This window comes from Oryza glaberrima, chromosome 2 (genome assembly GCF_000147395.1).
Source record: "Oryza glaberrima chromosome 2, OglaRS2, whole genome shotgun sequence".
Classification (NCBI taxonomy): Eukaryota; Viridiplantae; Streptophyta; class Magnoliopsida; order Poales; family Poaceae; genus Oryza; species Oryza glaberrima.
The window spans coordinates 8,913,608-8,931,878 of record NC_068327.1 but is presented as its reverse complement, the minus strand read 5'-3'; the positions used below and the strand labels follow the sequence as shown (position 1 = coordinate 8,931,878).

General features: G+C 43.4%; 3 protein-coding genes across 3 annotated transcripts; 2 read left to right on the top strand and 1 right to left on the bottom strand.

The window, feature by feature from the left end:
• Positions 1 to 580: 580 nt before the first annotated feature.
• LOC127763228 (protein ENHANCED DISEASE RESISTANCE 4-like) lies at positions 581 to 6,242 on the top strand. Its single transcript, XM_052287870.1, has 5 exons — positions 581 to 1,252; positions 2,809 to 4,846; positions 4,965 to 5,025; positions 5,112 to 5,335; positions 5,987 to 6,242. Exons 1-5 carry the CDS (start codon positions 1,102 to 1,104, stop codon positions 6,039 to 6,041), a joined length of 2,529 nt encoding a protein of 842 aa, XP_052143830.1. The 5' UTR covers positions 581 to 1,101; the 3' UTR covers positions 6,042 to 6,242.
• A 1,093-nt stretch (positions 6,243 to 7,335) lies between these two features.
• LOC127764694 (high mobility group B protein 13-like) lies at positions 7,336 to 9,378 on the top strand. Its single transcript, XM_052289607.1, has 3 exons — positions 7,336 to 7,773; positions 7,889 to 8,023; positions 8,100 to 9,378. The coding sequence occupies exons 1-3, from the start codon at positions 7,387 to 7,389 to the stop codon at positions 9,087 to 9,089; spliced, it is 1,512 nt and encodes a 503-aa protein (XP_052145567.1). The 5' UTR covers positions 7,336 to 7,386; the 3' UTR covers positions 9,090 to 9,378.
• A 6,202-nt stretch (positions 9,379 to 15,580) lies between these two features.
• LOC127764191 (uncharacterized) lies at positions 15,581 to 16,846 on the bottom strand. The gene has a single exon (XM_052289031.1). It carries the CDS (start codon positions 16,684 to 16,686, stop codon positions 16,261 to 16,263), a length of 426 nt encoding a protein of 141 aa, XP_052144991.1. The 5' UTR covers positions 16,687 to 16,846; the 3' UTR covers positions 15,581 to 16,260.
• Positions 16,847 to 18,271: the final 1,425 nt, after the last annotated feature.

The following is an 18,271-nucleotide window of genomic DNA, read 5'->3' as shown; positions in this document are numbered from 1 at the left end:
TAATTTACACTTGATTTGTTAGACATGTTTTCCAAATAAACTAAATCGAACTTCCTTCTATATAATAAAGAGATCATAGATAATTATTTATACAGATGTAATAAATATGATATATTTTAAACCTAACAAATATCTTGGAAAAATTATCGAAGCAAAATGCCGAAGACTAGCGGAGGCTTCACCTGATGTGTCTTATTCAAATAAAAAAAAGTACTTTTAAACATGGGAGGTGTCAGCCGATTGATATTCTGTTTATATATATATATATATATATATATATATATATATATGTATGTATGTATGTATGTATGTATGTATGTATTTCAAATGCAATGTACAATCATGGTTGGAAATTTTGGTCATTTCGGACCCCTCCGATACGATATTATTTCAGCCGAATTTTTTTCATGAATTTTGGTAATATTTGTTCAAATTCAACTAAATTTTGTTCAAAATTTTAGACCAAAAGTTTAATCTTGTGTATAATACATGCCCACGTATTCGCGCAGGCTACCCTACTAGTTAGTATATAATGAGGAATACTCGACCTGATGAGATGCATATGCTGTGCATAGTTTGGTCCAAGGTGGACGACCACCTTTGGAGCAAAGAGAGAGCACAACAACACGATGCCTTCGTACGGCCGACCTAGCTACCCAAGAAAAACAAGCCCGGATACCATAAAAGCAGAGTGTGGTTGAGCTGCCTGAACAAGTACCGTGTGGTTGATCCTCCTCCTCTCCCCCCCCATAATAAACTAACCATCTCTATTCTTCTTCTGCACCACCATCACCAGCAGCAATTTCCCTTTCTTTTTCCTTTCCTTCCTTTGCTCTTTTCTTTGCTTGCGAGTTGCGACAGTGACGGAGAGAGAGAGAGAGAGAGAGTACTGTAGCAAAGAGAATCGGTGAGAGAGTGAGAGCGGCAAAGACAAAAGGCGGCGAGGGCGAAACCCCCAAGAATCAAGGCAAGAGGGGAAGCTTTGCATTTGCCCGGCCGACTCTCTTCTTGGTTCTTGGTTGTGGCGTCGGCGTCTCCGTGTTGTTTGGGCTGGCCACCGTTGCTCGCCGTTCTTGGGGGCAGGCAAACGGCACCGGCGGTATGGAGGCATTGGGAGATATGGAGGGGGAGGAGGGGCAGCGGCGGCAGCAGCAGATACGGGTGGTGCGGTGCCCCAAGTGCGAGAAGTTCTTGCCGGAGCTCCCCAACTACTCCGTCTACGTCTGCGGTGGATGCGGCGCCACTCTCCAAGGTCCTCCTCCCTTCTCTTCTTTCCCCTCCCTCTCTCTCTCTCTGTTCTTCGCGTTGCACCGAACTGTTCCCTTCTCATTCGCCATTGATCTCGCTTTTCGGTTTGTTTCTCTGCTCTGAGAGCACCCGCAATGGTAAAGTAAGGTGCTATCTAACATGTACATCTCAGTAATAGACTAGATTAATAGTAAATCATCTCAATAGTATGTCTACATGGTTATCTATAGCTCTCTAATACATTGTCTCGTTTTTCTCTATAGACTATCTTCAGGTTAGTAGATAGCTTTGCGCTCTCTCTCTCCATTTAATCTCTTCCAAGTAGAAAAATATGCTGATATGGATCTCTTATAGAGAGCCTATAGATAACCATTGTGGGTGCCCTGATTAATTAACTGTTGATGTGGTGAAATGTTTGTATTATTTTTTTTTTGTCAATGAAGGTTCGTGATGAAATCAGGTTGTTCGCCATCGATTTTCTTGCTTTGTTTTGGTATATATATATATGCACGCGGAGTTTGAGACTCGATTTTGTTTGCTTCCACACGGTAAAGATTCCATTTCTTTTTTTTAGCGCGCCTCTTTGGCTTCAGCCATTTCGGCGGTTCTGCTCGCTCTCCTATTGGCTTTGCATTGGGTTTTCTTCCCTTGTGTGCTTGATTTGATTAGCATTGTTTGACGCAATCGATGCATGTACAAGAGCATGTTTGGTACTACTACTAGTAGTAGTAGCAGTAGCTTTGCATCTCTACGTTTAATTTACTTATTTATTTTCAGGCCGTGGCTTCAAAGCCCAGTTATCTTGTGGGGCGAATTTGTTTATTTATTTTTGTGTTTCGGTCCGGACGAGAATGTTCATGTGTTTGTAAGCTCTTCCCAACTGGTTAATAATGTTTGATACGGAGTATTAGTGGGTTTATGCAACGGGCTAGCTTCACAAAACAATTTTTTTTCGAAAATTCTATTTACTCTACATGAAAGCTTTATTTTACCCTGCATTAACATGCTGGTTTGGTTACTTGAGAATCATGCATTTCTGTCGGTTGACGCCAATGAGATTATAACACATCCTTCGTGGTGAAATTTAACTAATCATTCTGGGAATTTATCTCCTTTTTTTTTTGGGGGGGGTGGGGGGGTGTTGTTGTCCCCAAATTTTAAACGCTGAAACATGTTGAATTTTCCCGGCCCTAATGTTTGTTTTTTTTTTGTTTCAGTTAAAGTTGTAAGCCCTTTTAAAATATGAAATGGAATTTAGCTAGTAATTATTTTGAACAATTCACTTGGTGCTATTTTTCATTCAGTTCTCATGTTATATTATCAAGTGCATTTTCGTATTAGCTGCTCATCCGTAGGATTGATGTCATGCAAGAATTAAGTGTGTACTTCAAAGTCTACTTTTTTTTTGTACAGATAGTCTACAGAATCAGTTGCATTAAATTCTCTCTATCTTTCAAGGGTTTTTTGAAATCTTTTCAATCTGCATATTTAGTCAAAATTTACATTGAAGTTGCAATATCCGAAAGTAATATTTTACTGCATTTATGGTCCATTTTGCAGCAAAGAAGAACTCAGCATCTGAGAATTCCTCAGAGAAATCTGATGGTGGACATGTGAAGTACCTTGAAGTGCTGGAGAGTTCACCGGATAACAAAGGAGCTGCATCTAAAGACACTTGTGAGGCTGCCCAAGAAGGAGAAGCCAAAAATGGAGAAGCCAAAGCAGAAGAGAGACAGGTACTTCTTGACAGAATGGCAGCTTGTGATGATAGCCGAATTCCAAGAGAACCAAATGCCTTGAAGCTTGAGGCTTCACTTAGAGATGACAGCAGGGAAATTCGGGAGGCCAAGTACCGGCGCATCCGCAGTGAGGACAAAGGAGAAGCAAAACACACAGTGAGAGCCAGAGACAGATCGCCAAGATCAGTTGTTGATGCCATCCCTCCGAATGCATATCCTGCAGAAGGCCCGTCTGACTACCATATGAAGTCAAGATTCAGACATACCAATGGTGAGCAAGCTGATATGAGAAATTTGGAGGGCCTAAACAGAGTCAATGGTCTTGAAAAAGACCGTGCTGATCTGTTACGGATGCTTGATGAGCTGAGGGATCAGGTGCAGAGATCCTGTGAGATCACCAACAAGCCAAGTGGAAGTACTTCTACAGATAAAGCGGTGGATGCCTCAGGGTTATATAATCCTCGTGAGCGGTTGAGTCGGTTACGACATGGTTCACCTCAGTTGCAGCGGAGTGGTTCTCAGCAGTCACCATCCTTGAATGGGCAAGCTCCTTGCATTCCGCAAGCTTATGCTCCAGGAACTGCTCAGCAAGATCTTCATGGATACGGGGAGCCAATGGCACACATGGGGGCTCCAAGCTATCCTGTTGGCACCTATCCATGGAGAAATTTTGATAATTATTTTTATGGACAGTATGATCCTGACCCTCTGATCTCTTACCACCATGATGGCTTCTACCATCAGCCTGCCTGTTCTTGTCTACATTGCTACCACCGTGAGTTCTTACCTGTTCAGGGGCCTCCTCTGGGTTTCAACCATCGCAGGGTACCACCGTATGTTATGAATAATCCTAGAGTTTACCCGGTTGATGGTCCTGCAATGTTTGGCACACAGAATTACAATTCAAGAGTCAACGCTTCAATGCAGCGCAATCACATGAGGGCCGCTATGAGTAAAAAACCTGCACAGACTTGTGAACCGATTGCATGTGGTGCCCCATTCACTATATGCTACAACTGCTATGAAGTACTGCAACTTCCGAAGAAATCCCCCGTGCCAGGGAAGGATGAGTACAAATTACGTTGTGGGTCATGCTCACATGCGCTTGTGGTCAAGCTTGATGGAAGCAGGCTTGATGTTTCAGCACCTTCACCTATTTCACACATATCTGGCGGCAGCAAAATTAGTTCCAATGATGGCCAAGGAAGCAATGCGAATTCTGCTCCACATGAGAGGGTGCTTCCACTTTATAGTTTTTCTGCAGCAAGTCATGGTTCTCAAGACCTACCCTCTAACTCAAGTGAAGCTGAAAAAATGCAAGGGATATCGTCTTCTTGCAGCATTTCTGAAGATGAGAACAGCCCTGCGAGATCTAATTCCCAGAGGGACACCCCTGGGTCTAGGGATCTTCATCCTGAAGCTGAGGTGTCTACCCGTGTTCCAAGTTTACATCTTCGTGATCATTTTGGATACTCGCCATCTGAGAAGGTAGTTGATGGATCAGGGAAAGGAAGCAGAAGTACTCGATCTGAACATGAGAAGGCTGTGTTGACAGAAAGTTTCAAGCAGAACACTGTAAAAGATGTATCAGTAGTGAACATAATGGACTTGTCGGATGATGAGTATGATGATCCTGACTACATGCAAGATCGAGGTGATGTGGCACAACCTGTAGATCACCCTCGGGCCGTGAAAACGGGTGATTCATTTTTCACCAATCTCATAAAGAAGAGCTTCAAAATTAACAACGGAATGGGCAATGGCAGAGCAAAGGTTTTCATTAATGGCTATCCCATCTCTGATCGGGCGGTCAGGAAGGCTGAGAAGATAGCTGGACCAATCTATCCTGGTGAATACTGGTAAGCCTGCAACTTCTGTTTGCCTCCGATCAGTTTAGACATATTTTAGTTTTAAATATTACTAAATACTGTCAGCACCATTGGCAATGACATTTTGTTCTTATGTCCTATTGTTTAGGTATGATTACCGTGCTGGTTTCTGGGGTGTAATGGGACAGTCTTGCCTTGGCATGATACCGGTAAGAGCAATTACAGTGTAGCTGATATGTTTGTCTTACCCTGATATGTTTTGATCAAAGTTTTTGGCTGAATGTCTATGCTGCAGCCATATATTCCAGAACTCAATTATCCTATGCCCAAGAAATGTGCTGCTGGAAATACAGGTGTATTTGTTAATGGGAGAGAACTTCACCAGAAGGATTTGGATTTACTTGTGGGTCGAGGACTCCCAGATTCTCCCGGTAGATCATACAGAGTTGAGATGTCCGGTAAAGTGTCGGATGAAGTCTCTGGTGAGGAGCTGTATTGTCTCGGCAAACTTGCACCAACGTAAGTAACTTAACAACATCAAATAATGCCATTGTACTTCAAAATTCTAATGCGCATTTAGTAATCACTGTTTCAATCATTGTAGAGCTGCTGTCAGAAAATTCATTCTTCTGAGTATTTGCTTGGCTGGTGAATGTATTATACCATAGCATGTTTTGGGTTTTTGTCACTAGCTTATCTGCTATAGTGTAACTTAGAAACAAGAAGGCCTATAAACCATGGAAAGAGAAGTCATGTTCGTATAGTTTTGTAATGTGGTAGCGGACAAAGTGAAACATGCCATTCCCCATTTTAGTACTTGCTATTGAAAGATCTTAAAGTCATCGAATAAAGACAAACAGGCATATAATTTTTAATAGAGAAATATTGCCACCTCTAAGAAAGCTCCTATTGCTGGTGATTACTTTCATGGGTTAACATAGAGATGCAAAATGTGCCAGATATCGATCGTTGAGTTGGGAACATCGAGAAAGATGCAATCTAAATCTATATGGTTATATAACTTAATATTATCAGGAAATGTTTCGTGACGTTGGGGCCTTTCTTGTGCATTTTATATGCAATGCTACCTCAAGTTATTTATTTCTTTGAAGTGAACCACCCTCTGATTCTTACTTCGAAGTTCTACTTACAACTGATCTCTGTAAACAGCGTCGAGAAAATGAAGCGCGGATTTGGCATGAGAGTCCCCAGAATCATCCCTTGAGATCAGTGATTCTTCGGCACAACTGTAGAATTCAAGACCCCATTTTGGATGCTGTTTCGGTTCTTCTGTGAAATGCTTTGATGCTTGTTGGTTGTTGATTGTCCAGCCGTCTGTTTGCGTGGTCTCATGATCTGAGATGTATAATCTGTGGTTGCTTTGACTGGTGCTTGTCTGAAAAATTATCCAATGGAAATTTTGCAATGTGAAGTTTGTTTTGTGCTATGAAACCGGGCCATGCTGGAAGTATATATAAAAAATGTCAATTGATTTTTGACCAGTTAAATTTGGCCAAACTTTATAACAGTTCTTTTTGCTTGGAATGGCTATTTGATATTTGCTCCGTTTACTGGATTTTTGTACACAATGGATTTTGTAGATTACTGAAATATTAAAGTGGCCCGATCCTCTTATTTTATTCTAAAATATGTAGAAAATGCATCACCCTAATAGTCTTCAGGAATATTTCAAGGCAGAAATAACTTGATCTTTAAGAAGAACTTTGGATCTAGAGTTTGGGTTTGTTTCGTAGGATTCTACTCAATTAGGGTAACTTTTAAATTTAACTTTAGAAATAGGGTGTAGAGTGAAGTTGTGGAGCTGTCTATACCTAGGTTCACCTCTTTAGCTCCACTTACTTTTTTGGTGGAGCTGAAACCGTTTGGATGGACCTCTAGATGGAGCTGAAAACTGTTTAGTTGGCTTCTAGCTCCATTTGGGTATGGAGCTGTAACATGTCTTAAATTTGAACCGTTTCCAATCAAATAGTGGGCTAAATTTCACAAAATTAGGACATCTCCCTTGCCGGGCTAAAAGGCCAACAACTCCTGTCTCTTCACCCTTGGGCCCTTGGGCCGGTTGACTTCCAAATTTGACCCATTAGGCTTGGCCCAGATCACTAACACCCGGACACGCGGGATCCCACCCGTCGATTGCTTTCCCTTCCGCTCCTCCCGCCGCAATCACAGCCGTTCACTTCACACACGATCGGCTTGAATGGAATGGAATAATCCGCGCCACATCACCCGTGTGAACAGGTCCACGGATACCTCGCCGCTGACAACCCGGCCCCACCTCCGGCAACGGTCCGATCCCTTCCGCGTGGATCTCTCCCAAGTCCCAACCCCGCGTGGACCCCACCTGCCAGTGACTCTCGCGACTAGCCGTTACGCTGACGTCACCTTCCTTACTCTATCCGACGTTCAAATTTCCAAAAAATTCTGACCGTTGCTGCCTCCGCTCCTCCTTGACCTCTATAAAATCCCGCGCGAATCAGATCACCGACCATTCATTCCCATCTCCTCCTCCGATTCGAAACCCTAGCTCGTCTCTCTCTGTGCCAGATTCCATGGCGACGGCGGGTAGTAGGAAGGGCGGGAGGGGCCGGAAGGCGCTGACGGCGGTGCTGGACAACGACGCCAACATCTCCGCCGGGAAGGCCGACGTGGCCGCTGCCGCCGGGATCCTGTCGCCGCCGCAGAAGGCGAAGAGGGCGACGTCGAAGAGCAGCAAGGGGAAGGCCGCGGCTGCGGCGGCGGCGGAGGAACAGGCGTCGGTGGTGGACGCGGTGTCGGAGCTGCAGGGGATGCTGGAGAAGCTGCGGCTGGAGAAGGAGAAGGCGGAGGAGATGGTGCGGGAGCGGGACGAGGTCATCCGCAGGAAGGAGGAGGAGCAGGGTCGCCTCCAGGCCGAGCTCAAGAAGGTCCAGCGCGCCAAGGAGTTCAAGCCCACCGTGGTATGCTCTCGATCTCAACTTGCGCGATTTGAGCCACGATCTGATTTCTGCATCCATTTTCTTCGTGGTTATTCTTGTGAATTTTGATCTGATTCGATTTGGTTTTGCCTTGCAGAGCATTCCTCTCGTGAAGGCATTGATCGAGAAAGACCAGGAAGGAGAGAAGAAGAAGGGCAAGGGCAAGGCCGGCCATGAGAGGAAGAAGCCCTGCCCGGCGTACGTCCTCTGGTGCAAGGACCAGTGGAACGAGGTACGAAACCCGCACCATTTTCTTCGCTTCGTTTTACTGCCCGTCAGGTGTTTGACGAAATGCTTGCCTGTTTCAGATCAAGAAGGAGAGCCCGGACGCCGACTTCAAGGAGGTCTCCAACGCTCTGGGCGCCAAGTGGAAGGCGCTGGGCGCGGAGGAGAAGCAGCCGTACGAGGAGAGGTACAGGCAGGAGAAGGAGGCGTACCTGCAGGTGGTCGGGCAGGAGAAGCGCGAGGCCGAGGCGATGAAGCTGCTCGAGGAGGAGCAGATGCAGAGGACCGCCAAGGAGCTGCTCGAGCAGTATCTCAAGTTCCGGCAGGAGGCCGACGACGACGGCGACGGCGGTGACAACAAGAAGGCGAGCAAGAAAGGGAAGAAGAAGAAGGAGAAGGACCCCTCCAAGCCGAAGCAGCCCATGTCCGCCTACTTCGTCTACACCCAGCAGCGCCGCGCGGCGCTCGTCGCCGAGAAGAAGAACGTCCCCGAGATCGGCAGGATCACCGGCGAGGAGTGGAAGGCGATGTCCGAGGCGGAGAAGGCGCCGTTCGAGGCGGCGGCGCGGAAGCAGAGGGAGGAGTACCAGGTGGAGATGGCGGCGTACCGGCAGAGGAAGCAGGAGGAGGCGGCGTGCCAGGAGAAAGAGGAGGAGGAGCAGAAGAAGATCATGAAGCAGGAGGCGCTCCAGCTGCTCAAGAAGAAGGAGAAGACGGACAACATCATCAAGAAGACCAAGGAGGAGCAGAGGAAGAAGAAGGTGAGCGGCGCCGCCGCTGCCGCCGACCCGAACCGGCCCAAGAAGCCGGCGTCGTCGTTCCTGCTGTTCAGCAAGGAGGCGAGGCGGCAGCTGGCGGAGGAGCGCCCCGGCGTGGCGAGCTCCACGCTGACCGCGCTCGTGTCGGTGAAGTGGAAGGAGCTCGGGGAGGCGGAGAAGCAGGCGTGGAACGGCAAGGCCGCGGAGGCCATGGCGGCGTACAAGAGGGACATGGAGGAGTACACCAAGGCGGCGGCCAGCGGCGGCGGCGGCGGCGACGCCTCCCCCTGTACGTCCTCCTCGGCCTCGTCCTAGTCGCCATGGATGGCGATGGTGGTGGTGGTCCTAACGCTGACGAGGATTCTCTTCTCTGAATCCAATGGAGAAAACAGTAGCTTTGGTGATTGGTGCGAAGTTATCTGTTGCGTTTGGTCTGGTTTAGGCGTAACATTTCGTATGGATTGGGGTATTCTGCTTCAATTTTATAACTCAGCAAGCTTGAGAAATTTCAGCTTATTTTCATACATTCTCGTATCAAAATTCGCTTTGATGCTGTGTCACCAAGATTGGTATTCTATAATCTATAATTGAATTTCAATCAAAACTACTTAATCTCTTAAAGAAGGCATTTTTAAGTTATATATAATGCAAGGAATATTTCTGATCGTAACTGAAATTCATAACTGAAAAGCTAACTGAAATTCGTAACTGAAAGGCTGTTTCTTGAGATCACAGTTCGACACAAAATTTGGGAGAATTATTTCCTGCTCATCCGCCAGTCTAATCTGAAGGCCTTGAATTTTTGTCAAGGCAGACCGACTTCATAAATGAGTCCACTGAAATCTAGGCTGAAATCTGAAGGCCTTGAATTTCGTCAAGGCTGAAATCTAGTCCCTCATCTTGTACTTGCGAGAATTATTTCCTGCGCATTCATGTTATGGGCCAGCCTTGTACTTGTTCGGACAAGGCTTAATCAACAAGGCCGAATTCAGTAACCTTATGGATTCCAGCCCACCAGCCCACCTTAGGATGTGCAGATTCCTAAGGCTGCGTTCTTGGCTGGGAGTTACCAACTCTCCACCATCGTTTTCCGCGTGCACGTTTTTCAAACTACTTAACGGTGTATTTTTGTTTTGCAAAAGGTTTTCTATATTGATCCATTTTTTTAAAAAATAGCTAATACTTGTTAATGCGAACATCGTTTTGCGTGAACCCCTCATCCCGAACATAGCCTAAGTCCACTTATAGTCCCTCATCTTTACTCGAGTTTATAATTTCCAAAACCACAATACCTCTTCCACTTTCCTCACTCCTGATCTCCTCCAGCACATCAGCAGCGTTCCTTCCGCCAGCCTCTCCCTATCCCTGCCGCAGCAGACCCATCCACTCCAGCCTATCTAGACGCCCCAGCCATGGCCGATGGGGGGCCAAGCGGCGGTGGGCGGGTCGGATGCCCTCACCACAGGATGCCGTGATGCCACCAATTTATTATAACGAAAAATAATTCGTGGCAATATATTGTACTATCGCAATGATAATTTTTTGGCAAATAATTATACTTTGTTGCAACGATCTACGATCGTTGTTTTATATAGTATTCTTGTTGAAATAGGAAATGAAAAATTTATCATCACAAAAAAACATGTTCTATTGTCACAAATTTAATTTTTGTGACAATTTTCATAGTATATGGTACTTTACACTATTTCTATTGCCATGATCAACAAATTCTTTACAATAAAAAATTTATCATCTCATAATTTGACTTATTCTTTTCATATGGACACAGATTAGGATAAATTTTATATGAAATTTATAGCTCTCGACGAGATATACCACTTCAAGTTTTCATTTGAAATCTTTTAAATATTCAAATTCATGATTCAAATTTCAGTTAGGCAGGCTCAAATGGAATTATATGCATTTTTAAACAAAATTGATGCGTAGGTGAGTTGGTAATAGAGAGCGTGCGTGAGGGAGAGATCTTGGGTTTGAATCCCAGCCATGAGAAGATATAAAAAAAGATAGTTAGGATGATAAATTAATATTGGAACATTTAATTTGATACGTAGAACTAATGCCACACATGGAGTAGTGGCAATATTTATTTATTACAACGATGTGAAGTGTTGCAATATATATTTTTTGCCACATCCATTTTATGACAATATCAAAATTTATTACAACTAAATAAAAATCATTGCAATAACCTATTACTACTCTATTTATTACTGCGGTTAGCAACGATTTTAAGATTGTAGCAACATGTATCTATTGCCACTATTTTAGCATTGATGCTACGATTTTTTTCGTGGCGATAAATTATTTTTCTAATAGTGAATCAATTGGCATATGAGATTATTTGTTTTGATATTTAGATATTATTGGTGAAGTGGTGTTGGAGATTATTGGAACTGTTGTTGACAGGTGAGAACCGGTCAGACCTGAGGTATGCATGCAGTTACTTTGTATCGGTTTCGATTTCGAGATGTTTTGTTGGATATCCGTGGATAGTTCATGTTTATGACTTCTAGATGGATACTATGCGTATGTAATATTGTTGTTTGATAACAATGAGTCAAGTTGGAGATAGCTAGTGCTCAGATATGGTTTCTTGGTTGATGCATGTGTAGATGGTTTTGATGCCTAGGGAGAGTATTGCCGGTGATGGATCAGGAGTCAATTTGGGAGAAGATAACGTCCGGACGATCAGGATATCATGCGGGATGCTTAGGCTAAAGATCAATGCATGTGGTTGGTGAAGATTCCATATGACATACAATGGAGATATTGTGTTCGTATGGGATGCGGAGTCGAATTTCAAAGAAGTCCAAATTTGGTACAATTGGAGTTTGTAAAGTTTGTTTCTTGTACGAGAAGATTTCCTAGGGGATTAGGACTTCTTGTACAAGTTTGGTTCATGGCTTTAGGCTGCCTACCTCGGATATAAATAGAGAGTGAGGGTGAGGCCTTCCAGTATCGCTTTAGAGAGAGTTGAGTTGAGAGAAAAGTTAGAGTTTCGAGTTTAGTCGAGATTTTTGTGATGAGTGTTGTTGTTGCACTTTGTGAGCACAGAGAGAAGTAATAAAGTTGCAATCTACTTTGAGAGATCTTCGATTTGTGTTTGCTAGGTTCGGTGGTCCAACCGGCGAGACACCGACGGTCAGATCGACGTCATTGCGCTAGTCAGACCGATGGGAACACGGCGGTCAGACCACCGGCGGCGACACGAGGCAGAGGCCACTTTGGTGTGGTTAGACCGGGCGATCAACATCGATCAGACCGGTGGCATAGGCGTGGTCAGACTGGCAGATCAACTCCTGTCAGACCGATCTTCATCGGATTAGAGGATAACTTTTAATTCTGCTAAAAGTTTTTATTCTTGCTGTTCGATCCTATAGTACGGGGACCAGTCCCAGGCCAGGTCGTCCGTCTCGGTGAAGAAGGCCAGGAGCGGCAGGACGACGTGGATGGTGCCGGTGAAGGGGCGGAGGAGGGACATATGGAGAGGTCAATGAGATCGATGGAGTGGTGGGACTCCACCGTGAGAGCGAGCTTCCGCAAGTCCTCGCAAGGGCAGAAGAAGAGCTGAGATGGGAAGGATGGGAGAAGCAACCATGGCGACTACGACGGTATCGCAGCCGCCGCCCTACCTGTTGCCGCCCGACAAGAGGATCAGATCGATTGGAATCACATGATATACGCCAGCTTGATGAGACTGCCAACGATCTCAGAGAGGAGCTCCGATGATAAGTCGGACCAGCCCATGGCAGCCATGGCAACAATGAACTTGGTTTGGAATAGTGTTGGGCGGTCACGGGGGATCGAAATAACTGCCCTCGCCGCCTCGTAGCCACCACCTCGTTGTAACACTTGCCGCCATAGCCTCCTCGCTGCCCGTAGTCAGCGTTGCTCCTAGGCTTTAGGAGGGAGAGAAAGCAGAGGAAGAGAGAAGGTAAGAGAGTGAGGTTGCCACATAAGCATCTAGTCAGCGGGAGTGGACCAGGTCAAATTTCACGCTAGCGAAATCATGCATCTATACTGCCGGAGGACTTAATTTTAAACGGTTTTGCAAGTTTGAGGTTTATTCTGGTATTACGATTAGGGATGTAAATTAAACTTGATGTAAAGATGGGGGATGGTAAGTGAACTTATTCCGTGCAAGGCCTCAAATGAAAAATCCAAGGTCACCTAGCCCTCTTGCAAACAGAGTTCATGTATGGGAAAAATCAGTACCTGCATTAATTGTCTGATAGAGCTTCAAACTCATATCCTAACTTCGAGCTAACTCCAACGGAAGGAGTGAAACTGGAAGGGGTGTGATGGCAATTTCCTCGTAAATTCGACGAAAAGAACTGGGTATCATTTTAATCTGGTTAGGAGTGGGGCAGTGGAGCTACCGAAACCTATCCCTCTAGTTCATTTTATGGGAATGATCCAGCCCACTCCATTCCAATTTTGGTCACATCTGAACTATTTGTTGTGCTCCAGGCTCTAGCTCTAGGAGTTAAATCTCAGAAAGATGAATCTAGGAGCTAGAGTCTTTGCTAACCGTGCCCCAAAACCATGGAAACCGAATCATAAATATTATGAAAGAGAACTCAACTTCATTAGCAAGATATGAAATTAACAAACAGTGAAGAAAAAACAGTAGCATTGATTCTTGTCTTGTTCTTAGACAAGAAAAATGGTAGTCTTAGATATTTGTCAGTTTCATATCTCTTAAACGAGGTTGAGTTTTCAACTACATCTTTTCACTGCCAAATTAATGTAGGCAGCTTGAGCAACTGTCAAGTGCAATTTTGTTAGGCAAACTGCCAATATTACGAAAATCACGTGAGAGAGTCACTAGCTAGTATTTTTGCATGAATTTGGAAATGTGATCTAGGTACCTCGCAAAGGGAAAATAAATAAATGCGATCTACTTCCTCTGTCCCATAATATAATGGATTTTGACTTTTTGCTTGCACTGTTTGACCATTCATCTTATTCAAAAACATTTAGTATTATTTAATTTATTTGTGACTTACTTTATTATCCAAAATACTTTAAACACAACTTATTATTTTTTATATTTGCAAAAATTTTTTAAATAAGATGAGTGGCCAAACAGTACAAGCAAAAGTTAAAATCCCTTGTAATATGGGGCGGAGGGAGTAGGTGTTTACATGTTGCAAGCTACCATGCCAACAGTGGTGGTCTGGTGGAGCCTGGATTTAGATATGACAACGATGTTAATTTAAATTTAATGCAAATACTCCCTCTATTCTAAATTAATCTACATATTTCATAGGTACATCAAGACCAAGAAAAACTAATAACTCCCTCATACTATATTTACTCTAGCAACAAACTCTATGCAAGCACAATCCCCACTATTTCCTAGCCAATAGCAAATCAAGATATTGCATGTGGGTTATAAATACTTGTGTGCATGGATGCATGCATCAATATCCATTTACTCCAATGCACAAATAACAAATAGACTTAATGAATGAAAACAAATATGTAGATTATTTAGGAACAACCTAAAAAAACTATATGTAGATCATTTTGGAATTGAGAGAGTATATCCCATCAGTATATATAGAGCAATTCTCTTTTTTCAAAACAAGACTCCTTTGGAACACAAGAATCCTCCTTGGGCTCCGCGCCTCTGCATGCCAAAAGCTAGGTTATAATTTTCAAGAAAAATCCACAGGGGCAAATCAATCGTTCTGGTTTTGAATATGTGAATCCAACAATGAACTAAGCACTAGTACCAAATATATTATATATACTACGTACTTTGGACAACGGTACAAAAAATTGTCTACAACAATGACAAGGAAAAAATAAGTTGCTAAGCACATATGCTAAATTTTCTCTTTTACTTTCAAATTTAGAATAACCACTTCCTTAAAAATCTAAAAATCATAGTTGACCTCCATCTACTTGTCGGCTGACAAGTGGATCAACACCTCTTATAATATAATGGATCACCACAAAATTATCTGAACGTACACAACTACTACACATCATGTGAAACTAATAACATGTGAGAAAGTGAAACGGGAAAATATTGACCTTTAGCCATTAATTAAGTTATTAAAAGAAGTAGATTTCACAAAACTATACTTTGATCTAACTATTACTCCCTCCGTCCCATAATATAAGGAATTTTGAGTTTTTGCTTGCAACGTTTGACCACTCGTCTTATTCAAAATTTTTTGAAATTATTATTTATTTTATTTGTGACTTACTTTATTATCTACCGTACTTTAAGCACAAATTTTCGTTTTTTATATTTGCAAAAAAAATTGAATAAGACGAGTGGTCAAACGTTACAAGCAAAAACCCAAAATCCCTTATACTGTGGGACGGAGGGAGTATAAAACTACAGATTTAAGATTGTGTTTCAAAAAATTACAAATTTAGTGTCAAATTTATCACGGAACTACATATTTAAGGTATTATATCACGTAACTATAGATTTAACAACAATTTTATCACAAAACTACATATTTATAACTTTAAATTAATAATAGTGCTATGATCTAAACTCTAGAATATGTAGTTTTTTGATAATTTCATTACTAAATCTGTAGTTTTGTGATATAGTGCATTAAATCTGTAGTTCCACGAAAAGATTGACGCTAAATCTATAGTTTTATGATACACATTGTTAAATCTATAGTTTCGTGATAATTTGATCCAAGTATATGTAGTTTTGTGAAATTTACTCTTAAAAGAAAAAAATAAAGGGAAATATAAAAAGGTCTCCTTTCCCAAACAACACACATGAATGAAAAGGTTTGCTTTTGTGATAGCTCCAAAGTTGTTGTAGCAACCAGTAAGAACCATACAGGAAGAAAAAGTTACAAGTGAACATGTGACCGGCCAAGAGAGAGAGAGTAGTAGTAGTACACCAATGTATACTCTACTCTGGCCACTGCTACTGTACATGTATTGAGAAGTTGAAAAACCACACACATCACTGGTGATGTCAACAAGACAGCAGCTTTTACTGCTGCCCAAAAATGACACAACAATGTTAGTAATACTATTGCCTTTTTACACAACTACCTTCTCGTGAGTGATCACTGTCCCCTTGACGAATTACATGTGACCTTATTTTCACTCTCAAATAACAGAGTTTTCTTTTTTCCTTTTTTCCTATCTATCATATACTACTTAAGTATATATATATACACATCTCTATGCTACACAAATTAAAATCTTGTCACTAATTAACAACAAGACTAAAAATTTGATCTTTGATACATGCAAACTGCACAAGTGCAGATTCGGACCATCCGATGCTGGCTTGAGATGTAACACTTTCTGCCTCTATTCTCGGGAGCCGTCCGATGAACTTTGAGAGGCGTGAGTGAGGGTTGATGCGTGCAGAAGAAGATGATCTGAAACGTCCATGACCTCATCCAGACCGTCGATTTCTGATCGGACGGCGATGAGGATAGAGCTGAGTATAGCAAGCTTAGCTCACTCAGCTAGCTGCGCCGCGGTAATTTACTACTACGACGGCGACGGCGGCGGCCTCGGCGGCGACGAACTGGTCGGAGTCGGAGCGTGCCTTGCGGAGCGTGGCGGCGTCGGCGGCCGGCGTGCCCTCGTCGGAGCTCTCCTCCTCCGGGATGGAGGAGAGCACGCCCGCCCACGACGCCGGCCCGGCGGCGCCGCCGTAGCTGTAGTAGTAGTACTCGTCCACCATCCGGTAGCCGTAGTAGGCCTCGAACGCGGCGGCGCCGGGCTCCACCGCCGCCGCCGCCGCCGCCGCCGGCCTCAGCCGCAGCACCTTGAAGAAGAACTTGTGCAGCAGCCTCGGGAGCCCCGCCCGCTTCTTCGTCATCCCCCGGTCGGCGACGGCCACCGCAGCGGCGGCGGCGGCCATCGGCGGCGGCAGCTGCGACATTTTGTACACACGAAAGTTAATTAGTTGCAGTAGCTAACTAGGCTTGTGATGATGGAGCTCGAGTGTCACGTACTTAATTGGCTAATTAATCTATTTTTGTTTAGCTAGGGCTGTGGTTTTATATACCCCTATATAGCTAAAGCTTTGAGCTTAGCCACAAGCTTAGAGTTAGAGAGAGAGAGAGAGATTAGGATAAGGCCATGGATGAAGAAGAAGCTTAGCTTTACAGGTGGATGGAGGAGAGAGGAACGCGAGGGTTTGCATGAAGCTGTGAACGTGGAGGTATTTAATGGAGGAAAGAGGTTAGCTTAATCGCAAGGCTAAGGGAGTAAGGACGCGCGACGACAACGACGACGACCTAAGCTAGGGTTCTTGAGGCCGTACGTTAATTAGGATGGATCTCTTTTTAGATTCGAACGATGTCGAATTACATGTGCAGTGACATAAGGGGTAACATATATTCCTTTTTCTGTCAAAACGATACTTACAAGAGGAAATTAAAGTAACCTGTCATGTGATTAAACATATCGATTGGACGTCGCATTTCCTTTACTTTAATTATGAGCATGCATACATGTAGCCAAAGTTCTGAAAATTTGGCAAAATCACCTTATGTAAAACTTATTTTAAGAATAGAACCAAAAATTAACTTAAAAAATAAACCGTGATCTCAGCACTGAAATATAATGTCTTAGTGCCAACAGCCTGTTGGCGCTTAGATATTATCCGAGGTGGTATAAAATCGACAATTCAGCCTAGCTCACCGCCACTTTAACTGGCACACTAGATTAAATAAAACTATAACCTTTCTATACATGGTATCGAGGCTAGTATGGTGGTGGAGGACTTTAGCAACAACCCTGGGGAGTTTTGCCCACACCTCTGTAACTTTTAGATTTTCTTATTTTTCTTTTTCTCTATAAATTTATTTTTGCAATTAGAAAAATATGATAATAAATATGTTTGATGAGGATACTAGTCCCGATCTTCCGATAGGTATTGATAACTCTCGATTTAGTGGAAACTTGAAACACACGATCCGGCTTCCAATCAACATGATCCGGACTCTGCAATCGTAGCACCGTATCTCCTCTAGTTATCAACCGTGCACTGCCCGGTTGACCTCGCTTAGAAGTCTAATCTCTGCATGTTAATCGAACAACACAAGCAAAAAAAATATAGATTGCAACTCAATTGCATATAAATGATTAAGCACTTGAATTTGGGGTTCTACAAACTAATCTAGCAGTGAAACTGTAATGGCAGAAATAATCTAAGCAAAATAAATATAATTTAAACTATGATGGCTACTGAATAAATATAATTTAGGACGTCCTAGGGTTGCCCTAGGGCGCACACCCCTTTGGGCTTAGCCCATGACACAATTAGGCCCAAGACCCAAATCAGATTCGGACTGGATGATATACGTGGCTTGTTTTGCAGATTCCATATAGCTCGGTGGGAATTTTGACGTGGGACCAAAACCATATGAAAGTAGATTTCATAAGCTTTCCAACAAGTACTCATGGGCCCCTAAATTTCTTCTAAATCAGCGGCTAGGTACATTTGAAGTTGATGCTGTCAG